This window comes from Danio rerio, chromosome 13 (genome assembly GCF_052040795.2).
Source record: "Danio rerio strain M-AB ecotype USA chromosome 13, GRCz13ab, whole genome shotgun sequence".
Taxonomy (NCBI): domain Eukaryota; kingdom Metazoa; phylum Chordata; class Actinopteri; order Cypriniformes; family Danionidae; genus Danio; species Danio rerio.
In genome coordinates, this window is record NC_141033.1 from 29733428 (window position 1) to 29758941 (window position 25514).

The following is a 25514-nucleotide window of genomic DNA, read 5'->3' on the forward strand; positions in this document are numbered from 1 at the left end:
CCTTCAAATCTATCTCTCACATCAACCGTCTCTTTCCCCCTCAGGTTCTCGGTGTACATCTGAACAACTGGAAGCTGGACAAGCGCTTGGGTTTTGCTTGTCTGCTGATGTACGCCGTCTTCCTGTGTTTCTCCATCCTCATCGAGTTCAACATCTTCACTTTTGTCAATCTTCCCACCTGCCGCGAGGAATGAGCTCCTTTTTCCCCAGTCCTCCCTCTTTGACCTGCTGAGGACAATAGCACAAGTCCTCGATCAGACGCAGAAAGGCTCTCCTTCAGAAGGAATATTTATTTATTGATCTAGCTGATCCTCTGTTGATCTTCTTTTTCTTTCCAATGGGTGCAATATCGGTGGAGTCTGTAGTGTTAGAAGAGGAGTGAGAGGACGAAGGAGCGCTTATGTGTGAGGAACGGTCCCGTTGACTGATATGTAGACTGCTCGGACGGGACAGGAACGTGATAAATGATGACTACTGCCTGGCTTGATGTGAATACTTTTTTTAAATCCAAAATATTTGACATATTACACGTTTAAAGATTAATGATGTAAATGTATTTTATGATGGCATTTGTTTTATTAGCTGCTAATTGATTGAAACTGAGGCTGGACTTGTTAATATTGTTTAGATTTGTGAGGGTTTGTTTATTTGCTGAAAGGTACTGGTGACCTCTAGAAAATACTTCTGTTTTGTTTAGATTTTTTTTTATTTGGGCATTATCAGTCACTTTATCAACAGTCAAGATAATAAAACCAAAAGGTTTGAGATCAGATCAAATATCAGTTAACAAATGACTTTAGGTGCGTTTACACAACACTGTTTCAAAAACGAAAACATTTTATGCATTTTGGCCATTCATTAAACCTACAAAATGGCGGAAAGCGTTCATAGTATGATACAATTATTGTCACCATGTAAACTAAGCAACAGAGTCATGCGCGTTTATAGTACTTGATTAGTCTATAGGCATGTGCGAGTACTTGACTACAAATACAAATGTTTTTTTTACAAAGTGACGTCGCCATCTACTGGCCTGGCATGCATAATGCAGCATTTTTAGTTGATCTGTGTAAACACGGATCATTTTGATGTTGTTTGTACATGAAACTTTTCAAAAAGTCAAACGAAAACGTTTCGTTGTGGTGTAAACATACCCTTAGACAGACAGCGGGCATTTGTTTGCACCTTTGTGGAAACATGTTGAAACGCTGCTAGGAGCATATTTATGTTTAGTGAGACAATATTCTCGTGTAATATATGGGGTTTCTATAGATGTGTTTCTTTTGTCTCTAACGCTCTGTATATACTGAAACAGAGAAAGATTTATTTATTAATTTATTGATAACTATTTATGCACATTACTTTCCTACGACGTACTGAAACGAAACCAACCCACAGCTGTCCCAAAGAAGAGACTGTTCTGGAGTTTCAGCCAGGCTATGCCGTTTTTTTGTCCTTCAGAGCTTGTGTGTCAGCCTTTTCTACTGGATTGCTTCTCCTTCACCTCTGAATATTATGCACCCTTTTAGATGCACCTTTGACTTGATGCTTAAAAGCGTTTCTACTATTTGATATGGGTGTGACGTGACAACAGAGGTTATTGAAGAGACTTTTTCAACACTCCGACTTTGGCAGGCGAGTAGGGGAAAAATATATGAATATATATACATATATATTTTATACTTAAACGTTTTGAGATTTAAGATCGGCCCATTCCCTATTCAGAGCGAATGGAGTGAGTGAGCCACAAACCTAAGAAGCTGATTAGCAGGAAAGTGTCCTGGTAAAATGAAGCTAACGTCTATGTAACGTTCATAAGACTGTTTTAAAGATATAAATCAATGAAATTTGCTTTTTTTCTCTCTCTCTCTCTCTCTCTCTCTCTCTTAGCATGCCGCTCTTAGAGTTTAAGAAAAGAGTTTTTCAAGAAATCCTCTCAAAAAAAACTAAAAAAAAAAAAAAAAGGATGCAGTTGATAATATGGATTTTTCTGATGTGTCCGAGGCTCTTCTCTTGGCCTTCTTTCTGGAGGATGATTGGAAATACTTTGTTTTGTTTGCCTCTGCTTCTGGGGATCGTAAACAGACATCGCCACAATGCATCACAGCTGTAAGCTTTTATCCGTGGCACAACATGTGGACTTTTTCCTCCAAGCAGAGGTTTTTAGTGAGCTGACAAAAGTAGCGATTCTAACGGACTGTTTTAGTCTAGCTAGCAACTTCATGCAGGTTTTGTAGTCTGAAGGCACATTTGCAGGGAACATTTGTGTTTTATGCACTGATACTGGGTGTCTAATTGTTTGTCATATTTTAAAAATAGAATTTAGAAGACTTAGAAAACATATCTGGAAGAGTATTGCGGCAAAGTATTTTCTATCACAAAAAGCAACTTTGTATTTTGTAAAGCGAAATGTTTAGAGTTGTTATAAAAAAAGTCTGTAGGGTGTGCTTCAAGTGAGTCTTGTTTAGCTCATACAAACTACTTTGTCAAACTGCTTTAGGCATGTTTCAGATGAAAAGATCACACTTCACACGACATTCTGGTGTAAGAAAATTAATGAACTTACAAATAAGATAGGCTGACATATATTAGCAAATATGAACTTTTCGTTTTCTATAGAAGCTCATAATATACACTGAGGCCTAGTTTTATTCCCCATTCCAAAAAAATAAATAAATATATATATCAACTGCGGGTCTAGGGTTTAAGCAATGTGATATTCCTGGTAAATATAAGCTAGGTGTAATCCAAGTAGAGTATGTAAGAACTTTGTTTGGATGCTGAAGATTGTTAGTTTGTTATTTTCTTTTTCGCAAAGCAGGGTATTATAAGGAAGGCATCAGAAAGTTTTCGTTCATGAAATGCAATAATGTTTAAATGAATTAATTACTGTGTTTGTATTTTTACTTGTAAATCCTAAACATGACAAATCACATTATTTGAGTCATATATATATATACACTTATGCTACTTAAATGAATCAGTAACAGTAGGAGTACGCTCGATACTATGTTAGGGATATTAAAAGACCCTGCAGGCACAGGACGTCAACTTGACGTCATATTGACATTGTACCCCAACATTGTTTGATTTTGTTTGGAAATGAAAATCAAAGTTGACGTCAAAACTCAATAAAGTCTGACACGAATGTCCAACCTAAAATCAATCAAATATCACTGTCTACTCATGTTACACCTTGATGTTATGTGGACGTTACCACTATGAAATCTAGCAGACGTTGAATTTTGGTCACTTTCCAACACAACCTAAAATCAACTAAATATCAACGTTTACTCATGTTACACCATGACGTTGTGTGGACATTACCACTATGAGATCTAGCAGACGTTGCATTTTGGTCACTTTCCAAACACAATGTAAAATCAACTAAATATTAACGTCTACTCATGTTACACCTTGACGTTGTGTGGATGTTACCATTATGACATCTATCAGACGTTGGATTTTGGTCATTTTCCAACACAACTTAAAATCAACTAAATATCAACGTCTACTTATTATACACCTTGACGTTGTGTGTACGTTACCACTATGACATCTATGTTGAATTTTGGTCGCTTTCCAACACAACCTAAAATCAACTAAATATCAACATAATTTGACATTGTTAATGGACGTCAAAATAACGTCCTTAGACGCTGGCAAGACATTGAATTTTGGTCACCTGATGTCACGAACTAAATCTAACCTAATATTAAGGTCTTATGATGTTGTGTGCCTGCTGGGGAGGCTTTGAGATGCAACTAAATTGGCTTTTACTGCAACTCTATAATATTCCAAAGTCTATGAGCACTGCTGCTTACGGATTACGAGAGATTAATGCCAATGTATAGGTTCATTGATTTATTATGTACTGATCAATGCTATTTGGTCATCCTCACTTCTGGAAATCAAAGTGCTGCTGTTTGTTTGTACGCACAAATATAATTAAGATGATAATAATTATAAATAATAATAATAATAATAATAATAATAATAATAATAATGAGGGCATGCACAACCAATTAGCCCACAATTAGACAAGATTCCCTCAGATTTCCTTTTCTTGTCTGCTGATATTCCTTCATCGATTCAGGCATATTTGAATCTAAAATGTGACTTTTACAGGGTGATGCATTGCTGATGTATATAATTATACATATATGAAAAATGTCTTCATAGTTTTTGTCTTTGCCTGTATATCTGTTGACTATATTTTCATAGATACTGTACAATGTTTGGGTCCTTTATTTGGTCATTTTTTGATTTTGTTGTTGTTGTGTTGAGGGTTTGATTAAACACCCTTGGTTTGCAGAATCGCATGGGATATTTTAATATAAGGAATTATTTATGTTCAATACTATTACACATTGTTGAGCACTGGATGGACAGCAGTGGAATTTAGACCTCTTAGATTCTTGCATGTTTTCTTTGTTTTATTTCTCTCTTTTTTTCCAATGGAAAACTGCTGGGCTTTTAATTCTCCAATGAAAGCATAAAGTAGATTTCATTCAGAATAACTGATGTCTTCTGCATTTCAGGAAGCGTAAAAAAGAATGGTGGTTGGCTTTATGTACTAAACTATTTTGTTCAGGTGTTTCAGTTGTATATTTTGCTACTTGAGCATAATTAAAATGATCTTTGCTGAGGTAAACACTTGTTTGATTTTTGTTTTGTCTCCATAAGGCATGCAGAGGCACACACCTTTTACTGTATAGCAATCTTACAAATAAAGTTCTTTATTGGGATTGATGCTTTAAAACAAAATATGATCCATGTGACTTTTAAACTGTCAAATGAGAATAAGCTAACGATAAAATCATCTTAAAAAGTATTGATTGAAGGTTGATAAATCAATGTAGAGAAATGTAAGGCCCTTAAAAAGTATTAAAAACTCTTAAATGCTATTTTGCAAGGTATACATTTTTGATTATGCAATGTATGGTTGTGTACTAAAGTTTGCCTGAATTAAATCTGGGAATATCAGGATGCTGTGTAGTTTATGAAATCAATAAAATTCTGCTAGATTTGACATCATGCTGCTTTGTTTACTGTTGTAACCAAGGCAACATTATTTTTGTTTTTGTTTTTATATTTGCATTATTTCTGCAGTTGTATAGGCACCAATTTTCAAAATGAGCTAGATTTAATAATTTTTTATCCAGCATATAAATAACGTTTTAGTTTTGGATTAGTTTTTTACATTAATATTTAGTAGATATACTGTAAGTTCAAATCTCACCAGTGTTTCCGGTTGAAAAGTGGTTAAAAAGGTATTGAATTTCACTCTCTGATTCCTGTATGTACTTTGTATTAGCTCTCCTTTTCTTTTTTTATTTCTCAAGTGTTGCTTAATGGGGAGATTAAATAGTTTAAACATAATAGATTTACTAATTTCTAATAACTATTTTTTGTCTTTGTCATGGTGATGTTACATAATATTTTACTAGTTATTTGGCAGTATACTAATATTCAGCTTAAAGTGCAATTTAAAGGCTTAATTAGGTTAACTAGACAAAAACGGTAGCCTAGAGGTTAGGCAAGTCATTGGTCAATTGTGTTTTTTTCATAGCCAATTAAAAGAATATATAGTATTGACCTTAACTTTTAGTCTATATCTATCTAATATTTCGCCAAACTAAAATAAATGACACTTTCTCCTCAAGAAAAATATAATATGGAATTTTCTTTAGGGAAAAAAGCCTTTTCTCTGATAAACATCACTTGAGAAATACTTGATTTTATTTTATTTTTTTCACAGAAGGGCTAATAATTTAGTCTTCTACTCCAGGCAATGTTTTCAAAAGTCTGTTATTGAATGTCTTTTATTTGAATACTTTTAATGTCATTGTCTTTCATTTATAATGCATATTGAAATTGATTATAACAATCTACTGCGGTTTGAATTTGATAAAAAAAAATGGAAAAGGATTTTTAATATCTGCAGGGTTTAGTAATAGCAAGTTGCTATTACTGAAGTCGTATAAAGAATAAAAAGTATTAAAATGAAGTACAAAAAATGAAAAAGCTATTACATTAATCAACATTCATGTAAAGAATCATTTGTATGTTTGTTGGTTTTTAAATAGTTTAGAAGATAGACTTCTTTCAAAACCTGCATTTTAAGTCAATTTTTTTTTTTATTGAACAATAAAAAATTAACATTTTGAAAAGGCCAGGGGATGACAATAATCACGGAAAAATAAAATAAAAACATGAAACTGTTACACGTAACAGTTTTTTTTTCTCAGATTATAGTTTTTATATAAAGCTAAAACTCTGACGTTAAAATAACAAATAATGGCTTGCAATCACTGTACTTGTTTTTGTGTATACTGCATTTTGCCAACAGAAGTAATAAATTGATCAAAAAGTACTCTTTGTGCAATGACCTGTTGAACGTAGGAAAACCAAATAAAACATTTTAAAACAAATTGAAAACTGGGCATAAGGTTGATTCCAATAAAAGAGCAAATCTCCAACCAAAAATTAACCAGCAGATTAACAGATAAAGTAACATAAATTTCTTTCAAACTTATTTTTAAATATTATCCCAGTAATTATTTTTTGCCAGCAAGAAATCATTTGTGAACTTGATACATGCTGTACGTTTTGTGGTGTAAATACAGAAACATATAATTCAAAGTAAATCTAACTTCGAGTCTGGGAGAAACAGTTGACGTCAGCGTTGTCCAATGCTTGTGGGAATTGTAGTTCCTTCAAAACTCCCAACGTTCTGCCAACGTTGCTGTGACGTTTGCGTAACGTGATACGTGCGCTGGCTGGGGACAGTTTGATAACCGTTTCCGCCTATTTCTCGCTCAAATCGCTATGTTTATGAAGAGAAGCATGTTGAGGGATTAAAATTTGCGCCTAGCGCTGTCTGTAAATTAATAAGTACACCCACAAATGGACCCGAACAGCATTAGTCGCACGAACTGGGCCATAAACCGGCGGGCGGAGGGTTTAGTGAGTAAACACATGGCAGACATGGCACAGAGACGCGCAGCGGTGTCTGAGGAGGATCTGCACCCTCTGCCCGGAGACTTGAGCAGAAGCGCAGAAGAAATCCCGGGGCGGGCAGAGGTGAATTTCAGCGCCGATTCACAGTCCTACAATCCTGCTGCAGGAGTGGCGGGAAAGTTGATGAACGAGGACCCGTCTACATCATCAGGTACTGTAAACAGTGGAAATTACAACGTTTGCCTTTAGGCGAACTTAAATATCCCTTTTCTTCTGGCGTCATGGACTTGGTCTTGTTTAAACTGAGATTTCTTGTGCACTGAGATTTTGATTTTAAAGTGATTTTTTTTCATAATATATTTTAAAAAATTATTTAATATACTATTATATACATATTTATAAACCTTTACAAAACGCTAACGTTAGGCGCTATTGTCATCTTTTTACTATTTGATTTTGTTACTGTTTTGGGTATTCAAGATAAATCCTTAATGTGCATCAACGTCATTTTACAAAAGTTAACAATAGCATGACTAAGTAGATGACAAAGTAACTACACTTTTTGTTTGGCTTAAAATCATACAATTATAATGTGTCTATAACAGTTCATCTGTATATCTATATATATATAGTTTAAGTCAGAATTATTAAACCTCCTGAATTATTAGCCCCACTGTTTATTTTTTCACCAATTTCGGTTTTCAACACATTTCTAAACACAATAGTTTTAATAACTCATCTCTAATAACTGATTTATTTTATCTTTGCCATGATGGCAGTAAATAATATTTGACTAAATTTTTTCATCACACTTCTATACAGCTTAAAGTGACATTTAAAGGCTTAACTAGGTTAATTAGATTAACTAGGCAGGTTAGGGTAATTAGGCAAGTTATTGTATTATAATGGTTTGTTCTGAAGACTAATGAAAAAATATATAGCTTGAAGTGGCTAATAATATTAACCTTAAATGTTTTTTTTTTTTATTAAAAACTGCTTTTATTCTAGCCAAACAAATAAAACAAATAAGACTTTCTCTTAAAGAAAAAAATATTATCAGATAGATAGATAGATAGATAGAGATATATATTAAAGGTGGAAAATATAGCAACAATGCAATCTCTATAATTATTTTCCATATTGAACGATAATGATACATATTTCGATATATGTTGTTAATGCTTCCATATTTAAAGAAGTACCCCAACAATGACTGAAGCCACAAAAATAAGAGTCCATAAAGTGGCATAACGTATTTGTGGTTGATAAATTTTCTGTGCCCAAAGATTCGGTACATCTCTAATATCAACACACTTTTAGATTCTCGCTGTTGCACATTTCTGCTGTGAGATTGGCTCATAAAACAATATGGAGTAAAAAGTCCAGAGCTTATCTTTGTTAATGATATAATTTTTTTTGAGATTTGATACAATATTGTTTATCGGCCCAGCCCTAATATATATATATATATATATATATATATATATATATATATATATATATATATATATATATATATATATATATATATATATATATATATGTATGTATATATATATATATATATATATATATATATATATATATATATATATATATATATATATATATATATATAAATTTAAATTAAAAAAATGCTGTTAAAAAAGAAAAAACTGTCTGTTTTACAGCAACACATTAACACTCTAGAAACAATTGTAGACACCAGCACACAAATGAAACTGATACAACAGTTGAAGTTGATGTGCTGAATTTTATTCTTTTGCTTGTCTCACACTAAATATAGCTTTTTGTAACTACAGAGTCAGCAGCACAGAGAAAAATCATATCACTGCTTATTGAGATCAAGGAGGAGCAGCAGAGGCAGTGGGAAGTTCTGAAAGATCTACAGGCTAGGATTCACGGACAAGTGTGTGAAGAGGAAGATGAGCCGCTCGACATCGATCTGCCGCTACGAACAATGGAGCAGCTTGATGTAACTGAACAGCATTTAGAAGATACTGAAGCTCAGAGGAGAATGGTAAAAATATATCATACACTACTGCAGCGCATGTTACAATAGTTTGCTGATGGGTTATCTCAAATACTGTCAGCTAGGTTTTGTCCTTTACACTCAAAACCTGTTAAACACAGTTCTGTTGATCTTCATAATGTCTTGTTCCCAAAACTGTATCGACAGTCCAGAGGCTGATGGAGGTAACCCGAGATAAACAGGAAGTAAGAGACAAACGTGATGGTTGAATAAGCTGAATTCATGGAAAATTTTCTTTCAGTGTTCAGTCATAATAATAACACTATATTATCTGATGAGCACAAATCAAATGAGTGTTATTATGAGCAGTAGCAAGGGAAAATTACTGCATCACATGATGTTTAAAAACCTTGAAATGGAGACATTCACTTATCTCTTACTTGTGAGGATGAATTTCCAGTGAAACATTTCCACACAAGAAGATGACACGGCATTTAAAATGTTGTATAAAAATAAAATGTAGTATTTAATGAAGTGATTATATATAGATTATTCTGAATAATTTTAAGATTAAATAGATTAAAGAAATGAGTAAATTAGAAATGAATGAAAATATAAAACACATAGCAATTTAATGCAGTGCTTCTTGTACAATCTAAGACCCAATTTATATTGGAGATCACTAAGCCAGTGGAGGTCGCTGATTTTTAAAGAAAACAGACCTTAAACGCGCTGATTTTGCATTGGCATACAGTTCACTGGAAACGATTAACCCAGGTTACTGCCAAATTAAAAGTCCTATTAGCATGCTTGGGGTTACCCTATAAAGCAATAATAAGCCAAAAAATTGTGACTAGTCACAGGTAGGGTTGTAACAATATACCGGTATGACGGTTTACCACGATTTGAACGTGCACGATTATCATACCATGAACAATTGCATATCAACGGTTTTAACCCTTAAAGACCGAGACAGCCGCCCGCGGCTAAAAATAAGTATTGCTCTTAAATGTTTAATAACTTTTGATCCGCTGATCCGATTCATACAATTCAAAGATTGGCATAAAGAAGAGAATCTCAGCTTTCCAGTGCTGTATCACATAACATTCGCGGACTTTCAGAGGCTCCGGAATCAGTGCCGTTACGTCATCAACATTTGACAACGCTGATTTGACAAAGAAACGCTCGTCACTGTGTCTCCGGACAAATCAGACATGATACATTGATGCATTGTCCCTCCTCCATGCCCAGATTGGTTCAAACTCGCTATATCACAACCAATAAGCATAGGTTTCGCTTTTGTTTGTGGACCAAGCTTTTTGAACAACACGGAATGAGAGATAGGCATACATTTATGCGCGGCTAAATAAAACGCAAAAAAAAAAAGTTTTGCATGAAATAATTCTCATACTAAGTACTTTTGCATGCACAGCAGCACAGAAACATGACAAAACAGTGACACAGCAAAGACGAACTGCTGCTCTTGCTGTTTTCAAAAGACGCAAATGAAGATGCAGCTGTTTGTCTGCATTGCATACAACCATATCCAAATCCATATCGATAGACAACCATATCCATGCTGGCACATAAAACCTAAGGATGTTCCATATTGAATCTAGTTTCGTTATGTAACTATTTATAGTATAGTGAATATTTATATCTATTTTTTACTGAGGATTTGCACCATGTTTATTTGGACTTTATTTGGACTTTGACACATTATTTATTATTTTCTTATTTTTTATTTGTTCATTGTAAGTGGTGTTGTTTATAGTAACTAAAAATATATTATTTGGAAAAAGTCAAATTTGCTTCACTGTTCTATTATTTTGTAACATTTGTAACATACCGTATACCGCGAAACCGTCAAACCGTGGTATTGTTTTAGACGATTATCATACCGTGAAAAATTCATACCGTTACAACCCTAGTCACAGGTGAAGCCATGATTGTTGATCATCTTCTAACAAGTCCATTTATTAGTGTCTGAGTAGTTTGAATACATTGTATTCGGGATAAATTGGCAGAAATAAAGATATGCAGCTTTCATAAGGGCTACATGTTTATAGGCAATTGGGTCAAAGTTAAACTTTTTCTTAAACAACAGGAAGAGATCTGTGAGAATTTACCAACAGTGGTCAGAGGGGGGACAAACTACATAACAGCATCAGGGTCTTGGGTGCCCGAAGCTCATCTGTGGAAAAAGACATCTAAGACAATCCCATCTGCTCTGAGCTAACAGCAAATCTACTGTCCTCCCACACTTCAAAGCATCAAGCATCTACAGTAAACTGAACCTTGGAGCAGTCGAGGAAGAATGCCAGGTCAAACGAGTCTTGTTTCTTTTTGCATCAGAGCATGAGAGGGTTATCATTGGAATGTGCCGGCATCAGGATGAAATGAAGACAGTGTGATCCTCAGTGTTGAGAAACTAGTCTGGACATTTATGTTGACATAAATTATAACAAACTGTAACATTGTTGAGTCCAACCCTTCATGGCAATCTTGATCTAGTGGTATAAGTGGCTTTTTTTTCCACTTACAGATGAAAGTAGGCTTTAGGTGGAGAGTATGTGGCCTTTTTTTGGCTGTTCCAATTGCATTCTTTTCCTGCCGCGATCCATACATTGTTCAGGAATGTTTTGAAAAAGATGAAGAATTCAAAGTGTTGCCCTGGCTTGCCCAAATATCTAGAGCGTATATATGATGTGCTGGACCAACAGGTTTGATCCATTGTGCCTGTGCATCTTCCAAACTCCAGTACTTAAAAGCAAGGATGTACAAACAAGTTCCTGTATGGTCACTGTCCCACAGTTGAGCTCTCACTACCCTAATTAAACAAACCTGAGGTGTATTCCAGAAAGTAAGCTTAACCTACCATCTGCTAAGCCCTGAACTCTGGGTTAATTAACCCTAAATATGCCCACACGAAGGTATACCAGATATGAAAACTTCAGTTAATTCAGAATATCCTAACCTGACATGTTCACAGAGTCCCAATGGAAACAAATACAAAATGTTGAATGAATTAAATTCGTAAAGCGTATCGCCCCCTACTGGTAATTTTATATAATTTTTGGTATTGTTTATATTTCTTCAATACTTTTTTTCGTTTTTTTGTGAAGAATTACAACAATTGTTGCTAAGATAGATAGATGCTAAATATAATATAAATTTAAATTTAACTTTTAAAAACAAATCCTTACATGAGACATACTGTATATTTTTTGTGTTGGTTTTGCTTCCATATTTGTAATAATGTGCAATATTTCTATAATAAAGTTACATAAGCAATACATTTTATTTAAAGTGACCAGTTACAAAAATGTAATTAATTATTGCAAATGCACCACACAAGATAAGAATTAATGAAATAAATAATAGTACAAATTAACATTATTTTCATAATAGCGTTTTTTTTTTTTTTTTTTTTTTGAGAAATTCTAAACTTTAAGAAATATATTAAGACACAGACAAATAATGGGCAAATAAGACAAATAATGATCTATAGGAACTTGAACACTCAAGATATTTGACTTTTTGGGAACGAAAGCTGAGGTTATCCACTTACATATCCTTAAACATATCTAGGTATGTCACATAACCTGCTTTCTGGAATACCCAACTGACATAATCAAGGTCTTCAGACTCACCAGAAACGCACGTTTTAAGTTTTGGAGCTGCTTGGAGCTAAAATGAAAGCAAAATTTGACGTAAAGGATCTGCTGCTAACATCTTGGCCTTTAGGTGTTGTAGAGTCTGTTAATTTGTGCATTCATGCTGTTCTGGCAGTATGCACAGAACCAAATACATATTTTGCTGGGTCTCATAATGTTTTGGCTCATCTTTATTCACCTTAAGTTGCAATGAACAAGTAAGTTCTTTTCTAAATGTGAATTTTTTAGACTTCAGATTCATTTGCTGTTATGTTAATAGCATATGCAAGTAATAGCTAAAAATCAGTGTTTATGACAATATATTAACAACCATTTGTTAGATCAGAAAATGGCAGTTTCCAACATCAATCAGTATAATGGGTAAAAATGAATGGAAGTGAATGAGAACCAAAGTCTTCACATTTAAGTTAAAATGTCACATTCGTTCATTAATATTAATTCGGCTTAGTCCCTTATTTATCAGTGGCCACAAACGGAATGAACAACCAACTATTCCAGGATATGTTTTACAAAGCGGATGCCCTTCCAGTCAGTACTGGCCTTTAAAATTTTACAATGTTACAATTTTCAAGTTACAAATGTTCCCATGTGAAAAACAAGTTGGATATGGTAACTATTAAAGCAACATACACACAGGTTGCTACAAAGAATCCTTACATGTCATTGCGTTCTACTTTTTATGGAAGAATCCTCCCTTCTTTACCTGCACTGTATATATATATATATATATATATATATATATATATATATATATATATATATATATATTTTTTTTTTTTTTTTTTTTTTTTAACATAGGTTTCGCACCTCTCAAGGATGGGTGGAGCCACGGTTGATGATGCAGTTCGGCGTCTTATGCACACAGTTCTGTCTTTCAGTGTGGGCTCAGAGCTCAACTGGGTTGGCAGAGGACAGAAGAGGAGCTTCAGAAACACCAGACTGCAGGGTGTTTTATTTCGTAAGCAAATCTTTTTTAAATCAAATTATGATTCAGTGCATGCACTTCTGATTTGTTGCACAGCTATTTTAGAATCTTCTTGTGAAGCACTGTTTTAACCCTGTTCTGTACAGGTGCCTTAAAGAGGACACCTATTGGAAAGGAGGCCACACATCATCAGTTTGCTGATGTAGTGAAGAAATGGTTGCGGTTTGCCCCTTTTCGACAGAGAGGAAGCGGACGAAGACCGCATTGGAAGCCTATTGAGTTCATCTGTCCCAAATATGATAATACAGTAGAGGATCATAACCCGCTAAACTTGGAATCTGGAGAGGTTCAGGTGACAATATAACATAATTATATGTAATAGTGTGTCATTAAATGACTCAAAGTATAATTATAAAATATTAAAAATAAACTGGGAAAGTGAACTTAGCAAATGAAGAACTGACCCCAGAGTGAAGGATTGCCATTCAAAGATAGTTTTTTTTTGTCATATTACGTTCTTTGTAATATAATATTGTCTTTGCAGCTTTTAAGTTAAAATTTTGAATCATTTAAAAATGTTCAAATTAAAGAATAGATATTTAAAATGAAAATAGAAACAGTGTTATATTGTCTGTTTTGCACCTACAACTATATTTGAAATATATTGTACTTTGTTTGTTTCAGTTTAAACCTATTTTAATATTCATTTTTACCCTAAAAAATCAGTTTTGCGGTTCGTTTTGCATTTTGAAAAGAATATTAATGCATTTGTTTCAAAGAACTTTTGCATTCTGACACATTTGTGTATGTGTATAATTTACACATTTTTACTTCATGTGAGAAAAATGTAATATTTTCTACACCCAACCTATATAAATACAGAAATAGATTATTGTTGTCCTCACTAGTGAATACATTCGGCTTAATGTACTTTTAGAAATTATCTCAAAACAAGAATAAAAGTATATTTAAGTATAATTTCCAATATATATAACTTTATATTAAATCATATATGATGGACAGGCTAATTTTATAGCTTGCATTTCATGTACACAAAACACACACACACACACACTATACGTCCTAATAACACCTGGAATATTGGAAAATCAAAGATTTGTAATCTCTTGTAGCTACATAATAAAAACAAGTGAAAATGTTGGTAGTGTTTGTGTTGTTGATTTTTTTAACCACTTGGGGATGAGAAGAAGAGATGTTTTATTTAATCTGTGTATTTTCCACTCTTTCCGGTTCTTTCATGTTTCTCTGAATGGCTGGTAGATGTAACAAAGACTTCTCCCTTCCAAAGACATTCCCAGCTGGAACACGTGACGTGAAAGCTCAATGCATATCAACTTTTGTTCTTCTCCTGGAGTTTGTTTTTGCCGGGAGAGGTCGCATGCTTCAACACAGCCATGAGTTAAATGAGACTTTCTTGCGAAGTACAAGGAAACAACTTCGCCTCGGTCATGCAGGAACATCTAAAACTGTTCACTGCAGCTCAGCCTTTGGAGAAACACCACCCAGCTCTTATAAATGCGTTACAGCGCTTTTGTTAACGGGTGTTTTGATTTCGTCCCGTCGAGGTGAGTCCTACGCACCGTTTATTACCGTAAGATCGCGGCGATTGTTTTGCTTTTCGAGTGTTTTGTTTTTCGGTTCCAGCTTCATTTCAAAGACGTTCAAACCGTTTTTGTTTGTGTTTTCTTTAGTGGAATTATGTAAGTTCATTTAATTGTCAATTGTAATGTTCAGGTGTTATGTTTTGTTGATATATATTTTATTAACACGTAACCCAGCCGGCATTTCAACGGTGATTCAACGTTGAATCAACGTCAGGTCTATGGTTGGATCAACGTTGAATTACCTTTCGATTTTGCAAATTGGATCAACGTTTATATAGTGACGTTGTTTCACCGTCGGACCACCACCGGTGATTCACCGTTGAAATCACAACGTTGTTTCACTCTTACCTTCTTCATGGGTGAATTGTGGTCGTTTTGTAGACGTTGAATGAAGGTTGAATTACCTTTCGATTTTGCAAATTGGATCAACGTTGATACCGTGACGTTGTTTCACCGTCATACATTTCAACGTAAGTTAAATAGAAATTACATACAAGTCCATAAATATAGCAAACAAATTTTTACTAATAAAAAATACACGACACAAATACACAACTTAGTCTGTGTATCAATTTATTTAATACACACCTCATTATTTCATTTATTCTAAATATACAGCAACATTTACAGCATACATAGTTCATTAAAACCATGCAGGTTACTATACATGCTGTACACTCAAATACAGAAAAAAGGCATACAATTAAATAGTCACTTTTTAATTAGGTTTCATGAATTAAAGTTAATGTTTACTAACATGAACAAAGAACAAATACTTGTACAGCATTTATTAATCATTTAATTAATTGAAATATGTCCCGATGCTATTAAAATCAAAATGTATGCTTGTTAACATTAATGCACTGAGCTGACATGAACTGTACTTTCTTTATATGAAAGATGCTTCATTGTTCTTTGTTCATGTTAGTAAATACATTAACACTTACTAATACAACCTTATTGTAAAGTGTTACCGTCTTCAGAAAGACAGATACTAACTAAATTAAACTAAGTAACTAAACTACGCTTCAACCACCACTGTCTCCAAAATACAATTCTGTTTACAAAGTTTACAAAATACCCATTTTTAAAGTGGCTGCAGTAAAAAAATAAAATAAAAAACATCACTCACAACTAAGAATCACAAGTGAAATACATTACATCTGTTTGAGGTTTTATAGGTTGAGAGAAACACTTGAGGTAAAAGATGGCACTGGGGACAAAGAATCAAGTGTAAAACACTAAAACATCTATATCAGTCTAGCACTTAAATACATATTTATTTCTCAAACACCAGGTGAGTTTCCTACAAAATCAATAATGAGGTTTGCTATTCCAATTCATTGTAAATGAATGGCTTCACTTTCACAATAGTGAAAACTCATGCTATAATCTAAACCTGACATTACTCCTTCACTTTGCAGGTCTGCATGCTAAATATTTAGTAGTTTTTTTTTTTTTTTTGTATAAAGTACATCTATTGTGTTTAGCATTACTGCAGCAAAACTGAGCACCTGTGACAGTGGAACATAGACAAATATTTCAGTAAATCAAACACAACAGTAAAAGCAATTTGTTATTCCATTATTACTATTAGTATCATAAAAATTGCATGTTCACATGGGTCTTATAATAATGGCTCACATTTGTGAATGTAGGACCACTATTTCACTATTACATGTCACATTAAGTGTTCATATAGGTTCTGTTATTAATTACTTGTGTCATCCCAGAGACTTGTTAATCTTCAGAACACAAACTAAAATATTTTAGATTAAATGCTCCTCATCCTCTACAGACAGCAATGGTCCCAAGATGGTCATTGTCATAATAAGGCACAAAACACATTGTCAAAACGTTCCATGTGACTTCAGTGATTTCAACTGTGAACATACCAAGCTCCAACAACACTTTAGTGAGGCAAAACAAAACAGTAAATACAAATGTGTTTGCATATATCTCTCCCGCATCAGATCAGCGTGTGTGTTTATTACGAGCAGTAAGCACACACCATGACCTGTTGTGGCAAAGGCAAACAAGTTATTTTTACAGTACTTACTGTGATTTAACCTTTATGACAAATGTACTGGACCTGTTACTACACCTGATATATCACTATCTTTTATGAACACAAATTTCACTGTAACGGGTGCTGTTGTTTTGCTCCAGTTACACCTTTAGAGAACACCGTACTAGTCAGACATCCATACAAAAGCAGAGAGTTTGGTCTTGTGTAGCAGAACTGCAATAGATGTCTGTCTGTCTAGGCTGACACTGGTTTAGGCCATCAGTATGTCCTTGATGCCCTCAAATGGAGCTTCCAGAAAACCTGCAATAAATGAAATACGAGGTTACAACTAAGTTGGTATCAGCTATTATACAAAGTGAAATTCAAATATTTATTTTTTATTGAATCCAAATTTGTCCTATAATATCGCCACACTCAATAATTTTGACTCATCCATCTGAATATTCCTAACTAAGAGAAGTGAAGAATTAGGTGTGATGTCGTCAGGAAGCCCTTCGCCACCACCGGTGCCAGCATTTCCAGAATTCAAATTTCAGATTCTCGAAAAAATTGCTTTTTTTTTTTTTTTTTTTAACCAAGGCTGCAGTAAAGAATCATGAAACATTCAACACATCTAATAATTACAACTTGTTGTAAACCATTACATGTACTGTAAAAGCTGTTTAAAGCTTTTTAGACATGGTTGAGAAAAACTCTAGAAGGAGTAGCACTTCTGTAAAAGTCTGCATGTAGGACAGAGAATAAAAGGGATAGTTAAAAATTTGTATTCTGTCGTCATTTACTGACCACGTTGAACACAAAAGAAGATATTTTGAAGAAAGCTGCAAATCTATTTAACCATTGACTTCTATAGTATTTTTTTCTACTATGGAGGTCAATGTTTACAGGTTTTTAGTTTTTTTTCAGAATAGCCTCTTTTGTGTTCAACAAAATAAACTCATAATGGTTTAAAACCATTTGGGGAGTAAAATGTGAGTACATTTTCATTGTTGGGTGAACTATCCCTTTCAGTTGGAAAACACCAGAATTCTTAAGTAGACCCTTTTCGCAAGACAGATGATGCATTTCATTTGTCATCTTAATCCTCAAGTTTTTAATATTTAGATTTATTTAAATAGCATGTTTATTTATTTGTTTTAATGACATTTAATAAAACAACTTCTCAATGACATCACATGTACTGGACCTGCTACACATGTATCACTATTTTTTTTAATACAAATTTCACTGTAACGGGTGCTGTTGTTTTGCTCCAGTAATACCTTTAGTGAACACAGTAGCAGTCAAGACATCCATACAAAAGCCTTGGTGTGGAGTAGCAGAACTGCAGTCTGTCCAGGCTGACACAGGTTTAGGCCATCTGCTTGTTCTTGATGCCCTCAACTGGACCTTCCAGAAAACTCAGAAAGTTAAAACCCATTACACCTTTTATCTGGTACTATACAAACTGTAATTTAAGCATTAATTTCTCACTAAATACATATTTGTTCCCCAATACTGTCACATAGTATAACATCACAACATGATTTCACAATAATAATATCAATATAACAATATAATATCACAACATAGCCTAACAATCAATAAACAAACAGATTAGAAAGAGAATATCACCAACCAAAGCACCAAGAAGATTTAACAGATAGTTAAAGTAAACTTACATGGACAAAGCCTTTTCCATTCAATGCTGTGCAAGTTAGTGCGTCTCTCGAGTAAGTTACATGTCTAAAAGCAAAAACAACAACAACAGTGAAACGACAGCAGTTAACTTTGTAATAATAACACTAATAATACAGCGTATAAAATGGATATTGTTTTATAACGTTGCTCAGTAACTTTAAACTGCGTTTGGAGTTTATCGCTTTGAATTTGCCATAAAAACGCTCATTTAGACTAACGTTAAACATGTGACATTACCTCGAGGTTAGCTGCGCGTCACCGGAGTGCAAACAAGACTAAAAACAAACTGGAAAGTTTTAAATGCTTCAAAATTCGAAACACTACACCTCAAAAGTCACGTTTAAGATACACTGACAAAATCGGGGGGTAAATAAAACGTTAAAGCATCTAAAAACACGCTTACCTCTGAATTCTGCTGCACTGCAGGTCAGGTGTTCGTAATTAGTGAAGCGCTGCGCGTGGCCGCGTGCGCGGAGTCCTCCAATACCATGGTAACCAAACATGTTGAATGTTGGGTGAAGCCATGACGTTAATTCAACATACAGATCATGATAAAAAATGTCAACGTTGATTTGTACAAGGATTTCTGTAACTTTTTTCAACCATTTATCATTCAACATTGTTTCAACATTAAAGCAACAACTGACATATTTTCAACCACATTTCAACGTTGAAGCCTTGTCATATGCAGGCTGTTTTTCAACCATTCAACATTAAACGTTCTATCAACATTATTTCAACGTTCAAAACACAACTGACCTTATTTCAACCATATTTCAACGTTGAAGGTCGGTCGTGTGCCGGCTGGGAATTAACCATGCTAGTAATTCCGTTTACACGTAACATGTTTAGAATTCAATGATAGTAGTTTGGCAACTTTAGTCCTACCTGATTTTTTTTTCTTTTTTTTGGACATGTATCTATATTGTTTCGTTTTGTTGCCAGCAGGTACATGTAATACAATCATGTTTATGTGCTAACACAAATGGTCTATTGGCAACTAAAGATGTTATCCTGTGCTATTTTATTGAACCGCAGCGTGATGTTTCTTAAGGAATCGTTCAAGTTATGTAGTCTTATCAGATTATTTACATCTCTGTAAAACGTTTTGATTTCTGATACCATAAACTGAATTCATGAGCATGAAGGCTGCTTTCACATCTGCTGAAAGTAGCTGTAATACACCGAGCAATGTTCGTGTGCGTTAATTGAATAATAATTCACAATTTAAAAGATCATCTTGGGACAAACTTCCTTTTATATGCTCCTTTGTAAACTATAAAAGAATGGGATAAACTTAGATTAGAGGTCACATTGTAGCTTCAACCTACTGTCGTCGTCAGGTACAATGCTTTGTGTAAGTTAATTAACATCAGAAACACGTTAAGTAGTTGTAAAATGTTTGCCAAATTTTGGCATCCTCTAAAGTTAGTAACAGGAAACAAGTTAGGTTTATAACTTCAACCTACTGTCGTCAAAAAAGGTACACTGCTTTGTGTAAGTACATCAACATCAGAAGCGTGAAGTAGTTGTAAAATGTTTGCCAAATTTTGGCATCCCATTAAAATAGGCAGAGAAACGAGTCAGGTTTGTCTGATCATAATAACCATGGATGGTAAAACCTGAAATTAACATTTGGAGGAGCAGCCAAAAACTCCCCTGTTAGAAAAATAGCTTAATAAACAAAACAAAAAAAGTAAAAGCTTATGTTAGAGGATATAATAAAGCAAACAATAGAAGTCAGTAGAAAGTCCCTGTGATGTGTTTACCTATCCGCCATTCATGCAGTATGCGCATTCTCTTTTATTGCTGTTAGTTTAATTGATGGCGTTCGTTATTTACTTGTTTCTAAAAACCATCCCACCAGACTTTTCATTTCTTCCACACCAAATAATTCAGCAGAGTCTCGAAGGCCTGTTAAGAGGATTAGTCTCAGGCAATGGGAAGTAACTTAACTGATTTTGCCCAGAACATGCGTCACTTGAAAAGAATTTCAGAGTTGTGCAGTGACTGGCATTGGATTAGTTTGACAACGGAATGTTCTGATCCATTTCAATACTCTATACATACCAATTGTATTAACTTTATTGAAGTTGTGGCTCACACCAAATTGCTGATGCAACCAAAGAATGCTTCTCAAATGCTGAGGTGTCAGCAGCTGTGATTGAAGTGTCAGGGTAGCTTCTGTGTGTGTGTGTGCTGTGATTTGTCAGAATAATTTTAGCGCCTGCTGTTACAACAAATTCAGTGAATGAAGGGGCCATGTCATTAAAGTGCTAGTTCTGTTATTGTTTACTCTCTGTCCACTTGTTCCCAACATGTTTGAGTTTTTCTTCTGGTGAACACAAATGAAGATAAACTGAAGAATAGTGTAGAAAGCAGAAGCCATTGACTTCCATTGCATTTTTTTGTTCCTTCTTTGGATGTCAGTGGCTAACATTCTTCAGAATATCTTGCTTCATTCTTCAGAATATCTGGCTTCATTCTTCAGAATATCTTGCTTCATCCTTTAGAATATCTTGCTTTGTGTTCTACAGAAGGAAAATTCATGAAGGTTTTAGAACGACTTGAGTGTGAGTATATAATGAGGAAATGTTTCTGAGTAAACTGTCCCTTTAAATAACTTGACATGCAATAAATGTGATACCAGATTATGGTCAGAGCAATAAATGCAAAGTGAGACTGATAATGTGGTAAATAGTTTAACCACTGAATTGGAAAGCAAGTCAAAGACATAAGCAGAGTGATACTGTAGTGTGTTCAACTGTCAACTTGCATGTCATTTCTTCCTTTTAGTGCAGTTGATTCTATTCTACGGTGGCCAAGAGAGCAATTTATAGGCTGCAATTAAAGAAAACGTGCAACTACAAAAAACGCCAGCAAATTAAGAAAAGATTTTTATCTGTTTGACAGCACACGCGCTGCATTTTTTCACAATGCAAACATTTTATGAAAATGTGTTTTATTTTCATAAACACAAAAAGAATGGAACACAATGGAACTGTTTTAAAGGGACCCAAAAACTTAAGAGACCCTTTCATGACGTGACTATGACTAGCGTTCTCATCTAACGTCATCATCAACGCTAAAGTTCATTTCCAAAACTCAAGACCACAAGAACGACGGACACGTGAAAGTTCCCTGATGTTTTCTTGATATCGAGGACACATCGATGCAGACTTGAGTGCAAAATTTGTTTGAGAAATCACAGAATTGCGACTGCATTTTAGACAAATGTATTATTACTGTAAGAGATAAAACTTATTTGTCTCAGAGGTTTCCCTAAATGAAACGGTGAAGCTAAACATTATCATGAAACTTTTATTAATGTTTATTTGCTGAAATTCGTATTAACACGTGTTCTATTTGTATTGTGCAACGTATTTTTGTGAGGTATTTATTATGTATTGTGAAAAGAGGAAAAACAATAAATCGTATGAACACTGTAATGTTAAATAATTAACCATTAAAAATGCGTGAAGGTCATGTGACCATCAGAAAGAACGCAGCATCTTATTTCTCACAGGCCGCATTCTCTGTTTTCATGGTCTCCATTCTTCTTGGTAACTTGGTAATTTTTCAAGAACAGTCTCCATAAGAACACGAGTCCGTTCTCAGCATTTTTGGAATTGAGATACAGCCTATGCTTAGTGAAGTTGTAGGTGATCTTTGAAAGGTGAGTTTATTTTATTATCCCGATTCAGTTGTCTTTAGTATTTATTAACATAAATAACCATAACCTAAATAGCCAGGTCCGTCACGTTTTAGAGTCCCCTTGAAACATGTCCATTGTGTTCCGAGTTATTTGAAAGTGTTGTGAAAAAATGCAGTGCGTTTACGTAAATTGTTTGCGTTGTGAGGATTTGCAGTGGGTTTTATTAACCTGTTTGCATTAAGTCAAAATGTAACACGTTTTTTTAAAAATGTTTTAAAATGGGTAAAGATCTTTTATAGTTTGCTAGCCTTTTTGTAATTGCAAGTGGTTTCTTAAATTGCAGCACGCTAACCTCTGTAGGCCACCATACTATTTTTATAATGCACTGGGGCAATTCATCATTATTATTATTTTATTATTATTACTATTATTATTAAATTATTAACCTATTATTTTTATTCAGCAAGGATTGATTAAATTGTTCAAATGTAACAGTAACAACTATTACAATTTTACAAAATATTTATCATTTAAATAAATGTTCTTTTTGGTCATTTTCCTCAAGAAATACAAAAGAATTAAACAGCATTGATCGTAGTATCACACTGTTTCTTGAGCATCAGCATCATATAATGATTCGTGAAGGATCATCTGACTCAATACTTGAGTTATGGCTGATGAAAATTCCTTTTAGCAGTTACAAGAATAAAGTACTATTAAAACACATTAAAATAGAGTGTTTAATTGTTTTAGATTTGGTATCTTTAATTGTAATATATTCTTTTTATATTTGGTGCAGCCTTGCTAAGCATAAGGGACTGCTTTAAAATTCTTACAACTCTAAATGTTTGTGTCTACACTGAATATTTTTGCCTCGTTTACATTTTGTGAGCCAATTGGTGGTTCAAACTCAGAGCAAACCTCAAATATTTGAAACACTGAAACCCACTGGGACTAGTGCTGTTTTAAAGTAGATAATGCTGACAATTAAAAAAGTAGTCAATTTCAGCCAATGTTGTCTGGCTTTGCACATCCGAAAAGGTGTTTAAAAACTCTTTTGTTTCACTTTGTTCTGCAGGAATAATGACGTACTAAGTAATGGAGGGATTTGTGATGAAAGAGGACCTGGAAGCAATACATTAAAGTAAAGGAAGCCACATATTCGGTAAGGGGAGCCGGCTTCATGTGTCTGCTGCTTCTTAAGTATGATTTATTTGAACAAGATCTAATGGTTTATCTGTCTTTGCCGCTGAAGTGTGACTGTAGTCAGCACATGCAGACCTCATTTTCGTTTGAAGCATTGTTTCAGCTAGAGTGCAGTTAAGCTCAGCCAGCAGCTTTGTGGGTTAATGTCATTCACCACAGAAAAATGATTTAAACGTCAGTTAGAAGAGCTTACAAGAGCCTTCTGTTACTTTCTTATATGATGGCAGATGAATTATAACATTTTTGTTATCGGTACTTGAACAGTATTTCGTAATTATCATAATTTGAAGATGACAACATGTGTCTTTATATTTGGAGATGTTCTTGTCTTCTGGCTTGGATTCTTTGTTTGTAAGGTAACACTAATAATGCCTAAACATTGATTTTTTTAAGCATAATAATCTGTAACAAACGTATAGGACAATTCTACACAATTGTCATAATGACAATGTTGAGATCAATATTTTATTGTCTTTAGATTAACAAAATAACAGACATTCACACAAATAAACAGGGGAGGTGGAGCAACAGACATATCAATAATTTTTCAATCTGAAAGGAGAGAAAAAAGAAAGAAAAAAAGAAAAGAGAAAAAAACATTGTATGGTCATTCCTTTATATAGTCTAAAATGTTGGAAGAAAACATTGCCATGCATTAGTGCTACTAAGTTTAGCCTTATTAATTTGTGCTATTGTACTGTTACAAGTCACTATTTTAAGGAGGCTATGAATCCAATGTTTTTGCACACATCTGTGCAAAAAAAAAAAACAGCTTTGTGTGAAAAATCTTCTTTAATGTACTTATACTGAAATACTAGAATAGTCATAAAGACATAAACCAGAATTAGACACATAATCAACTTATAGTAAAAAAGACAAAACAGAATTTACAGTTGAAGTCAGAATTATAAGCCCCCCTGAATTAATAGCACCCTGTTTTTCCCCAATTTCTGTTTAACGGATAGACGATTTTTTTTCAACCATTTTTTAAACTTAAAAGTTTTTTAATAACTCATTTCTAATATTATCAGACATACTGTGAAAGTGTCCTTGCTCTGTAAACATCATTTGGGAAATATTTAAAAAAGAAAAAAAAATTCACATTTGAGATTGAGATGCATTAACTGAAAGATAAAAAAATAGGCTTTCCATTGATGTATACTTTCTTAAAATATTTGTTCGAGATTAAACAATTTGAAAATCTAAGGGTTCAGCGGGTCTAAATGAAGTTCTTAGCTACGTATGCATAATAATGATTAAAATGACGTTTTCATGTATGACAGTTTCAATTTATCAGAACTTCTGTTTTATTGCATAAGCTGCATTACATTGTAAAAGCGCTATATAAATAAACACGAATTGAACTGAATATATATACTGTAGGAAGCATCTTATCGGAACATGACATTTTTTTGAGAAAAAAATACATTTTGATGCATACCATTTATTTTTCTCTGTTGCCAAAAAATATCCGTACAACAAAACAATCAGGCAAAAACAAAGTTTGTTCCAGGGTTTTGAAAAGACATTCCAAGTAAGCTTTTTTTTTTTTTAAGTTTGTTGCGGCTTTTAAACATCAAAATCAAAATATCATTGAATATTAATGACACAGTTAGGCGTGGTTCTGGAGCACCATCTTTATTTATATTGAAATCTCATCCAGTTTATTTTTTTGTGAAGTCTGTGAGGTCTAACAAAATATAAACTCTGAAAAGTGTTTTTTAGTGAAAAATAATAAAAAATACTGTCAGATTATTTCATTTTAAACACTGTATAAATAAC

At 33.8% G+C, this 25514-nt stretch overlaps 3 protein-coding genes and 1 long non-coding RNA gene across 10 annotated transcripts in view; 3 read left to right on the forward strand and 1 right to left on the reverse strand.

The window, feature by feature from the left end:
• The window catches only part of slc24a3 (solute carrier family 24 member 3), a 162644-nt gene extending 157990 nt beyond the window's left edge, over positions 1–4654 (forward strand). For 3 of the 4 annotated variants that reach the window (XR_015506009.1, XM_087279479.1, XM_087279480.1), the window contains one exon: positions 45–1916. Coding sequence is in view for 3 of the 4 variants with exons in the window: in XM_087279479.1 (XP_087135605.1) it covers positions 45–194 (150 nt within the window). In the remaining variant the exon portion in view is untranslated. Of the gene's footprint in view, positions 1–44 lie in introns of all 4 variants that reach the window. The other variant, XM_087279477.1, reaches the window with a different exon arrangement.
• Positions 4655–6768: 2114 nt separating this feature from the next.
• On the forward strand, positions 6769–14698 carry si:dkey-187a12.4. 2 transcript variants are annotated; one of them, XM_087279484.1, is made up of 4 exons: positions 6769–7174; positions 8766–8983; positions 13411–13570; positions 13684–14698. In XM_087279484.1, the coding sequence occupies exons 1-4, from the start codon at positions 6910–6912 to the stop codon at positions 13899–13901; spliced, it is 861 nt and encodes a 286-aa protein (XP_087135610.1). In that variant the 5' UTR covers positions 6769–6909; the 3' UTR covers positions 13902–14698. The 2 variants fall into 2 exon arrangements, 1 of the variants encoding a protein (XP_087135610.1); XR_015506011.1 differs by lacking the exons at positions 13411–13570; positions 13684–14698 and adding an exon at positions 10873–12638 and having other exon boundaries at positions 8766–9798.
• A 217-nt stretch (positions 14699–14915) lies between these two features.
• Positions 14916–25514, forward strand: part of rin2a (Ras and Rab interactor 2a) — a 67045-nt gene continuing 56446 nt past the window's right edge. For all 3 annotated transcript variants that reach the window (XR_015506006.1, XM_087279469.1, XM_087279471.1), the window contains exons 1-2: positions 14916–15123; positions 23605–23691. The gene's annotated coding sequence lies outside the window, so the exon portion shown is untranslated. The remainder of the gene's footprint in view (positions 15124–23604; positions 23692–25514) is intronic.
• On the reverse strand, positions 15719–19315 carry LOC147841090 (uncharacterized). Its single transcript, XR_015506025.1, has 4 exons — positions 19275–19315; positions 18853–18916; positions 18454–18580; positions 15719–17491 (listed from the first exon to the last, which is right to left on the reverse strand). It is a non-coding gene; the product is annotated as an uncharacterized LOC147841090 (long non-coding RNA).